The sequence below is a fragment of the Arachis ipaensis genome, chromosome B05 (assembly GCF_000816755.2).
Source record: "Arachis ipaensis cultivar K30076 chromosome B05, Araip1.1, whole genome shotgun sequence".
Classification (NCBI taxonomy): Eukaryota; Viridiplantae; Streptophyta; class Magnoliopsida; order Fabales; family Fabaceae; genus Arachis; species Arachis ipaensis.
In genome coordinates, this window is record NC_029789.2 from 148,579,062 (window position 1) to 148,589,427 (window position 10,366).

General features: G+C 37.8%; 2 protein-coding genes across 9 annotated transcripts in view; one reads left to right on the forward strand and one right to left on the reverse strand.

The window, feature by feature from the left end:
• The window catches only part of LOC110262699 (trichohyalin-like), a 14,940-nt gene extending 14,640 nt beyond the window's left edge, over positions 1 to 300 (forward strand). Inside the window, exon 2 of the mRNA XM_021103349.1 lies at positions 6 to 300. Coding sequence (XP_020959008.1) covers positions 6 to 164 — 159 coding nt within the window. The 3' untranslated portion in view covers positions 165 to 300. The remainder of the gene's footprint in view (positions 1 to 5) is intronic.
• The window catches only part of LOC107644940 (protein SET DOMAIN GROUP 41-like), a 4,551-nt gene extending 1,118 nt beyond the window's left edge, over positions 1 to 3,433 (reverse strand). The window contains exons 1-5 of one of the 8 annotated variants that reach the window (XR_002347676.1): positions 2,555 to 3,433; positions 2,419 to 2,482; positions 2,165 to 2,304; positions 1,858 to 1,956; positions 335 to 1,777 (exon numbers count right to left, since the gene is read on the reverse strand). Coding sequence is in view for 7 of the 8 variants with exons in the window: in XM_016348910.2 (XP_016204396.1) it covers positions 719 to 1,777; positions 1,858 to 1,956; positions 2,165 to 2,304; positions 2,419 to 2,461; positions 2,555 to 3,133 (1,920 nt within the window). In the remaining variant the exon portion in view is untranslated. Of the gene's footprint in view, positions 1 to 334; positions 1,778 to 1,857; positions 1,957 to 2,164; positions 2,305 to 2,418; positions 2,483 to 2,554 lie in introns of those variants that run through there. The other 7 variants (XM_021103351.1, XM_021103350.1, XM_016348910.2 and 4 more) reach the window with 7 other exon arrangements.

Here is a 10,366-nt window from a genome sequence, read left to right on the forward strand (position 1 = left end):
GAAAGCAAAAAAAAAAAAAAAAAGAAAATAGTATATTCAAGAGAGAGAGAGAAAGAGAGAGAGAGAGAGAGTGCAGATCAGATTATGAAGGAATACGAGTAGCCGCTCAACAATCTATGTTGTGCATCATTGGGCAATCTATGAACTATAAATTAGGGTTCTAACTACAAGATTTTCATCACTCAAACAAAGCTTCATGTAACTGCTCAGAGAACACTGTATGCGTCAAAATTTAGGTACGGATTTCATTTTTCTTTTGAAAATTTCAACAATCTGAAAACAAAACAAAGTAGCAAAAAATCAACAAACAGAAACATCACAAATAAGAAAACACCTGAACAGATAAAAATTTGGGCGAAAATGTGAAGAGAACCAGAGAATGGAGAATATGATCTAGATTTTAGCAGCGGAAATCGATTAGGGTTTGAGGGATTTACAACTTTGCATGTGCGCTATATATAGTGGGAACAAAGGAAGTTACCAATCGGTCCCTCCCCATTCCCCAGTCTCCACTCTCTCCACTACCACTCCTATGGGCTTTTCTCTTGTGGGCCTATCCACACAAAGCGTAACTGTCCACTACTTGACAAAAAAAATGTGATCCATTGTTTTGTAAAATATTTTCATTTGGAACTGGAAGTTTTTAACTAATATCAGGAACAGGTATCAACTAGAAAAATTAATTTCCAAGTCAATACTTCATGGAAGCATTATAAATTTATAATATAAGATTGTTTTTGTCATCCAGAATCTGTTCAACATATGAAGCCAAATGGGAATGGTGACCATAACATATAGCAGCCAATAATCCTCCATATGCTAAGCAGTGTACACCCAGCTCAAAAATGTGTACCCTTGCATTCTCATTGCAAGTTTGTTCTTCACAGGTCTGGATACTATTTCCAGATTCGTGTAAGTAACATACTTCAGATTTTTTCTTAGCCAGAGCTCCGGGATCCGTTGCTCTGGAATTGCTGGTAGAGACTAACCAGCCCGAATCCATAGGATCCTTGATCGATCTCAAAAAACGGCAACCATTGACAAGGAAACTCCAAACCTTCTGTGTTGAATCATGGGAGATGCAATCAAGAAACTCATTTGATGCATTCTCAAAATCATCATTCCTAATTTTACCATTACATATATAGGCTCTGAATGTATCCATTAATGAACACTTGGAACATTTGACCTTGGAAACCGAAGAAGCAACCAGACTTGATTTGAAAAACTTGCTCCATTCTGAACTTCTGGCAAGATACAACAAAGACTCGCCTGCACCTGTCCAAAAATTTGCAAGAGATGCAATCAGTGAGGATTCGGAATTGAAGAGATGATGTGCTGTAGTTGCTAGTAACAAGGAATATGCTGCACTGGTTCTGCTCATGTCGAAAGCTTCTAACTGGTTTTGATATATTGTAGAAGTTGTAGACAAGATATCACTAGCACGAACTTTATATGCCGAAGCCAGTGTTGTGTATGCATTTAGAGAGAGGTAATGCAGGGGATGCAACATGAACTTATAATGTGGTGTTTCTTCAACATTGTCCAACTCGTCGCACAGACCCTGCATAAGAATCTTCTCAAGTTTCTCACAGCAAGGCTCAGGATCACCAGCCATGAGATACTCAGATATAATATCATCAACTGAATCATTCAGTCTTCTTTCTGCTGTGTCTCTGACAAGATTGTAGCTGGAGCTTGAACTAGTAAAATCACAACCGGAAACAGAAATTTCCTGAGATGTTTTGGGAAAATTGCAGATTGTGATGACCACATCCTAGGCAAAGAAATCACTAATCTTGGTGATACCATGACTGAGCTAAATACAGTAGAAAGTGAATTCCAAAGACAACTTACTTGCAATGCATGATCAACATATGTGAAGGGCACAACACTACATCGCATGCAACAGCAGATAAACCTGTACTTGGACCATAGATCCAATTGCCGCATTGCCTACAAATGCAACATGCAAAATCAAAAGCTATATACTGATCAATACAATTTAGACACGTTTCATAATGCCGAAACCATCATCAACGAATCTGATAGTTACATGCATTACATTCTTCAACTTCATAATGAGAATACATATCAGGATCTTAGAACTCAACAATACAATACTCTACAATACAATACATGGATCAATAAAAATGAAGCATACCTTAGATTGCAAGAGATCAGTGTATGCTATGGTAATCTCTTGTCCCTTTTTTATTCTCTTGATACTCCTCACAATCAATCTCGGTCCATAGCCTTGGTTTTGCTCCTCTTCTTCTAATGCAGAAAAGTAACCCCAATTCACTATCATAGTATTCACCAAACAGTGCAAACCAAAAATCAACCAGTAACAAATATAAAGCAAGATTTTGAATTTCTTTTTTAAATTTAAAATTAAAAATACAAATTTATGAAGACCTTTCTGAAAATGATTAGTGATAGTACAAAGCCCACTATCTATCTGCAAAAAACAGCACAATTCCTATCTCATCAAAGAACAGAAGCAAAAAGACAGAATTGAAGAAACTTATTATAGAGATAGTAGATGAAGTACTCGTGAATCAGGAGAACCGCGAAAGGAAGATGGAGCTATTCGAAGCTTGGATTCCTGCGAAGAAGAAGAAGAAGAAGGAGAGAGGATGAAGCGGTAGCAGGCATTGGGGGAGCAGCTGTGGTTGATCCAAGAGAACGCCGGACCATAAACCGCGATTCCCAGTGCGCGCCCTTCCTTATCCTGCACCTCCACGGCGTTCGTTAGCACCGCGCACAATGCACACTCCGCCTCCTCCAAAACGGCGTCGTCCGGCTCCAGCTCCCCTCGCAGCTCCGTAATTGCAGTGGCCAAGGCTCTGACTCCACTGCTGATTCTCTCGGAAACCTCGTCTTCGTCGGAGTTGTTGTGGCACGTGAGCTTGTGGCGGTTGGAGAGGAGGCCAGCGACACGAGAGGAAGTGACGGAGGGGCAGTAGAGGAAGGGGGTGATGGGAATGGGAGAGAGAGGGAGGAGAGAGAAACAAGAGGAGCAGTGAGTGTGGAGGTTGGAGTGGTGGAGAGAGAAAGTGAGAGGGACGAGGGATGGAGTCATGTCTGTGGCTATCTCTGTATCTTCCATGCTTCGCATCTCCATCTCCATCTTCTTTCTTTTCAAGCCTCCTTCTTGTAGCGTTATAATTTTGCTTGCGGTAATAAGAATAAATGAAAAATAAGATTTTTCATTTATTTGCTACTTTGGCAGGTTTTGACAACAATCGAGTGCCTCTCCAAATATTTCAGTGTGTCAATTCACACCTCAATGTTACAAGGATGAGGTTATGACAAAGCAAAGCAATGGAAGGATGATACGACGATGGAGTGGTTAATTAGGTTTCAGTGAGTGAATGGATTGGAAACTGAGTCTCTTCTATGATGATTGGAGCAAAATGACAGCAGTGACCAAAAACATTAATGTTTTTTTTTAATGTATGTTTAAATAGATTCTTAAAAAATTTTGCCTCCTAAACCGCTTATTCCATTTTTTTGTCTATTTCTAAACAAAAGACACAAATGAATACGAAAATAAGGTAGCGTTTGTTTTGAAGTACTGAGATAGAGATTGAGAGACAGAGATTCAATATTATGTTTGTTGGTTCAGAGACTGGTACTAAAATTTTTGTCTCTATCTCCAAAATTTCAATATTTCAGTACCTCCAAAAAGTAGGGACACATGGGACTAAAATTTGTAGAGATAGAGACTGAAATGTTAATAACATTTTATACCTAGAATACTCTTATTTCAATTAATTAATTCCAATTTTACTCTTTGTGCAAAGTAAATTAGAGTTTTATTCTTATTTCTCTTTAGCTTTAGCTTTCTAATTTCTGTCTGTTTTTTGTTTAACAACTGGTTTATCTACCTTTTCAATCATCATTTTTGTTTTAATGAATACTCTTATTTGGAATGTGCGAGGTGCGACTAGCGAGACTTTTAGGCGCATCTTTAAAGAATTGATGAGACAACATAGACCAGACATTGCTATTCTTTTGGAAACTAAGTGTAGTAGAGACACAGCAAAAAGAGTGATACATAACCTTGGTTTCTCTTACTCTATTTTGGAAGAAGCTCAGGGATTTGTAGGAGGCATATGGATCTGCTGGAATAGACCAGATATCAACATAACCACCATAGAAAAGCATAGTCAATATTTACATGTTAAAATCCAAACTCAGAGTGAAAAGAAATGGTTCCTCATAGCAGTCTATGCCAGTCCTCAGAGCCAAAATATAAGGGAATTATGGCCTAAAATTCTCAATATAGCTAATCAGACTATGGGAGATTGGTTGATAGTGATTAATGCATTGGACTGGGGCTGGAAGGGGAGAGGCACCAGAGGGTTGATAGAGGGGTTGAGGGAGGGGCTGTTGTGGCTGAGAGGAGGGTGCCAGAGGCTGGATAGATTGAGCATTGTCAGGGAAGGTGATAGATGGTTGAAGGAGGGGCTGCTAGGTCAGAGAGGAGGGTGCCAGAGTCTAGCGAGGCAGAGCATGAAGAGAGAATAGGAGGGGACCTGGGTTGGCTGGAGTCTGTGACACTAGAAGAGGGTTAGTTGAGGCAGGGAATAGATGGAAAAACGGAAATTCGGATTCATTAAAGACAACATCTCTAGAGACAAACTCCTTTCCTAGTGGGGATAGGCATCGATACCCTTTTCTGGTTGTCTGAGTACCCAATGAAGATACATTGATGAGATTTAAAGTCAAACTTGTGGGGGTTGTAGTGTTTGAGGAGGGGGTAGCATGTACAGCCAAACGGTTTAAGGAATAAGTAGTCAGGTTTCCGGCCAATGAGGAGTTCCAATGGGGACTTGCAGGAGAGAGTAGGGCTGGGTAGTCGGTTGATGAGGTAAGTGGCAGAGAGGGTAGCATCTCCCCAAAAAGATAAGGGTAAGGAAGCCTGAGCTAGTAGTGTAAGGACAGTTTCAGTGATGTGGTGATGTTTTCTTTCAACGGTCCCATTTTGTTGATGGGAGTAGGGACAGGTTAGTCTGTGATGAATTCCATTAGAAGTAAGGTAGGCTGTGAATGCATTTGAGACATATTCCTTTGTATTATCTATTTGGATGGATTTAATCTTTAAGCCTGTTTTGTTTTCAATGAGTGCTTTAAATTTCACAAACGCGTCAAAGGCTTGGCCCTTTGATTCCAACAAATAGGTGCAGGTATACCGAGTGCTAACATCAATAAAGCAAATGTAGTATCTGTGGCCTAGTCTGCTGTAAACAGGGGCTGGACCCCAAATATCTGAGAACACAAGTTCTAGAGGTTTGTAGGGTGTGAGGGACTCAGGGTGAGGTAACTGATGCAGTTTACTGATGCAGCATGTGTTGAGTTAAGAAATTAACAAAATTAATTAGTGATGACAAACATTATTTTTGGCAAATAAATAATTAGTGTGGATTAATTATAATTATATATTACTAATTATTTATTATGTGTTGCAGGCCATAATTCAATACAAGCAGCCCAATTGGAACAAAATAAAACAACAAGGATGGGGGCTAGTAAATCAAGCGAAGCCCAAGAGAAACAAAACCAAAGAAATCAAAACGGGCTAAGCAAACCATATCCATATCCATATCCAAGCCCGATTGAATTCAGCAAGCAAAACTCTCTCACCTGCTCTCACAAAATCAACGTTCACCTTTTGCTCTTGGTCAGAAAACACAGAAGAAAGAGAGAGAGCTTCTCCCACACGCCATTCACCGAAGAAGAAAGAAAGAGAGAGATTAAGCTTGAAAGGCAGATGTCAAATCAGTGAGTTCAAACCAAATCAAGCTTAAGAAAATATTAAAGGTAACCCATTTCCTCATACATGCAACACTCTTTCTTCTCTTCATCTTCAATTCTCTGTATCTCCATTTTGGGTTATATGGAAAAGAGAATTTTCGTTCCTCTCTGCTGTAAATCCACGGTTTCAAACATGTCTTGGGGACCAAGTTGGTTTTCAAGGGCTCAGATCAAGTTGATCATTGGAAGATCTTTGTGGTTATTACTTTATGGCTTTCGGTCAAGATGAGGAAGTCAGAAGCAAAGTTTCTACTCTAAGGTTTAAGGAGAAAAAGTGAATCTGTGGGTTGGTGAAGCTCAAGGCTCAAGGTGTTGACCTTGGAAGAAGAACCAAGTAACATGCAAGGAGATAAAAGAGGTTTGCTGTTCATTCAGAAACCAAGGAGAGAAAACCAGTGAATAGAGGTCTTGTTCTGAGAGAGCTCTTTGAAGAAGTTCAACTAACTGGACAGTGTAACCTAATCAAAGGTGCATTCCGCTAGTATGAAGAATTGAATCAGAGGCTTGCCAATCTGGTTTTTTCGCATAGCACAGAGGCTGTTGATGAAATCAATCTCCTTCATGTTTTACAGATTGTAATGTACTTTTCAATGTTTATCTTTCTGTAATTTCTTGCGAGAAAAGGCATTGTGAGGAAACTCAAGTAAAAGCCATGAGTGAAAAAAGGCTGAGTGAAATACTTGAGAGAAAAGCCTAGAGTTATTTTCTGATTTCTTTAGGTTGGTTAAGTGTCTTGTATCTTGTACCTGTAAGGTATCCCTTTCTTAGTTGGGTTAGCACTAAGAGTGAATAGTGAAGTATTAGCATAGCCAATGTCAAGTTAAGTTAGAACTTGAGTGTGAAATAATTGGGTCAATCCTGTGAAATTGGTGTATGTAATACTGTTAACTATAGTGAAATTCTTCCATAGTTGTGGAGGAGACTGGATGTAGGTTGCATAGCACAAGGCAACCGAACCAGGATACATGCTGGTGTTAGCTTTTCTCTTCTCTGCTGAGTTTTGTTTTCTGATATTCATGAGACAAAAATAATTTGTCTCATAAATTTCTGCTGCTGAGTTCAAACAGAACCTGAATTGAAAGTTTGTTTTAAAAAGGTAATAACAGCAACTTAAAAGGAAGGCATAGATTCAACCCCCCTTCTCTAAGCCTACCACAACCTTCAGCATGCATGACACAAAGTAGGAATAGAATTTTTTTTATTTATTGATTCATGAGGGATATTACATTCTTTCATGACAAGACTAACTATTTTGTCACTGGGGTGACCAAGCTTTCGATGTTATAGCTACATAGTTTGGGTACTATTTTTACATGTAATGTTTGTATATACATTTCCTATAGAGTTGTGACATTCACTGTTATTCCCATATGTGATTGCTGCATAAACAGGAGCCATGCAGACAGCAGCAGGAACAAGAGCAGCAATGGCATAGGGTGCGTGTTTGTTTTATTGGGTTTTATGGTTGAGGGAGGTGTTTGAGTCAAGGTGTTTGCACTGATAGGTGTATGAGGGGGCAGTGAGGTGGTGTGTGGAGTATTGGAACTTGTGTTTACTGAAATTCCTTCAAATTTGTAGAGACCATCCCTAAGGAGTCCTTGTAGTAAAACCTGTCTGGTTATCTGACATTTCACATTGCATAGATAAGCCCAAAACTCAAAGAAAACGCAATTATCCAGGGCAAACTTAGCTACGCTTATTAAATTTTTTGAAATGTTGGGAACATGGAGCAGGTTTTGCAGTCTAAATGGTCTATTTGATAGAGATGCATGCAATATAGAATTTTCAATATGTGTAATTTTCATACCTTGGCCATTACCACCATATACCTGTTGTGATCCATCATATTCTGATCCTGTGTTGAGGTTACTCTGGTCGAAGGTAATATGGTGCGACGCTCCGGAGTCTGGATACCAGCCGGCATTAGGCACTGCAGAGGGCAAGGCAAGGTAGGGCTAAGGACTTGGAGCAGCATGCTGTTGAGGACTAGATTATGGTGTGTGATGTTGCACTTGTCCGCCGTTGTGGAATGCCATGGAAGGAGGAGGTGCAACATTGAGAGGTTGGAGTTGTGGATTAGTGTAGTTCTGGTCAAAGCGGTGGTAGCATTGCAATGCAATGTGTCCTATCTTCCCACACACTTGGCACTGAGGCCGATTACCTTGCCACCAGGAGGATCTGCCGCCTCCGCCTCTGAATCCTCTGGTACGTCCACCTCTATAGCCTCCTCTAAAGTTGTTGGAACTATTGTTGAAGTTGTAAGAGTTATTGTTAGGCGCATCACCTTTTTTGCGTTAGATTTGCTTGAAGAGATCCAATATCTACTTTCCTAAATCTTTCAAGCAATTCTTCCTGTGTTTGTAGCTGAGATTTGAATTCCTGTGCCTCCCAATCAGTGTATGATGGAGTATCTGATGCAGATTCAGTTTCCGAGTTGAGTTTTGACGGAATTTTTTGTGGATCTAAGTGATTTTGTAGCTTGTTCATTTTGATGCATGCTAGGGCCTGCTTCCTCCAATCTTTGAAATTATGCTCGTTAAGCTTGATAGACGAGAACGCAGCGAACGTATTCTGGTTGAAGAAACTCGTTAGAGTTCTTGAAGCGGTACTTTCATGGCTTCTGATAGGATTAGATTCAGGTTCCATGGATCATCCAGCTCTGATACCATGTAAGGTATCAGAAACTGTTGAAGAAACAGAGAGAGAAGAGAGTAGAAGAAGAAAGAGAAGGAAGAATTATTAGATCTGAAATCTTTTCACATTGAAAATTAGCATAAGGTTCTTTGCGTTACATAGTACTTATACACCGCTTCTGGATTTGACGAGCTGGAGAGTTAGTTACCAACAAGTTTCTAAACTCTTCTAATCTCTAAATGCCTTTTCTATTTTAGGATGCTGAGTCAGCTTCCATATTTCTCTAACTACACTTACAATTTTTTTTAATAGTTATCCTTTTTTCTTGCTTAAAAATTTTCATATACTTTTTCAAACAATATCAATGCTTTTTTATTTTTTATACCAAATAATATTCCAAATATATTTTATATTTACGTTATTATAGTCTTCATTTGTCTTGTTCGCGCAATGCGCGGGTATCTTGCTAGTTCAGAAAGAAATCACACAACCCCAGTCAAAAAACCCTAGCACTGTAAGCCTACACCACCGCCGCAAGGAGTGGCATACTGCCGCGTCCGTCGCACTCAAAGTTCGCCATCCATCCGTCTATCTAGCTTCCCTCGTGATCCAAGTCTTCATATATGATATAAAAATATTAATTGAAGTATAAAAATATAATATAACATTATTAATTTTACTCTAAAACATATATTTTTATGGTGAAAAACAACTTCGAATCGGAACGAATCAAAATCACCCAAAACATAACCAAAATCGAACCCAGATTTCTAAAACAATGAATACTATATACAATTTTTTGTGCAATCAATGGAAATGCACTAAGAAAGAGTTCAGTACAATTTTCAATCTTTCTATCCAATTAAGATTTTTTGGGAATGAGTGGTATTATCAAGATAGAAATGACCTTTTTATAATGCAAATTTATATAAATATAATGAAAAAAAATTGATGTAATTTTAAATGAGTGGTAGGTAGATAGTGAACATACTATTTGATTGATCATTGCAATTAGCATTTTCATTTTTTTTTCCTAAGATATTAGAAGTAAAAAATATTAAAAAATAAAAATAAAAATACAAATCAAATTATTATTATTATTATTGTTGTTGTGAGAAATAGCTTCTATTTCGCATGCATCAGAATATCACTAATGTATTTATGTATAAAAATTTATGCGTAGTTTAATTTATTTTTAACGTATATTTGTATTTCAACATATATTTTATATAGTTGTTGACTTTGGTAGTTGATTTTAATATACACCTAGCATAATCGTATTTAAATACTAGTTATGAAAAGAAATTGACGCATGTTTAAATGAGCTAACCACCAACTCAAATTAATGAATGAAAATTCTATACTATAATCTTGTTGGGTATAGGCAAGGGCCTCTGACCGAGCCCAGGCCCACCATTGTTCTTTTTTTCAATTTAACAAAATTTTCTGCATAGCCTTTGTAAATGTAGTTAAATCTATACAAAAGAGGCCCATTTCAATTATTGTATTTTCTTTTACAGGTATTATGAAAGAAAAAACAAAACAAATACTATTCTTGTTCAGAAGAGTGTTGGTGATCTGGACTTATGTCCATGGTTCAACAGATGCGGTCGAAAAATAAAAAGCATAATTGTGGTCAGGATAAAATTGTTAATTATTAAATGTTTATACCAAAATAATAAACAAGTTAATGATTTGAATTATATTAACTTAGATAGATAAATATTAAAAAAAAAACATATTAAACATTTTTTTTGTTAAAAAAAAGGGTTGGTTTTTAATCTTTTCTTATTCACAAATCACAACATAGCATGCATTGTCATATTGAGTTTGGCCTCTTATCCTCCGTTACCAATTTCTTCACTTTATTCTGGCAAGTGTTTCTTTTCTCCACTCATATACATATATT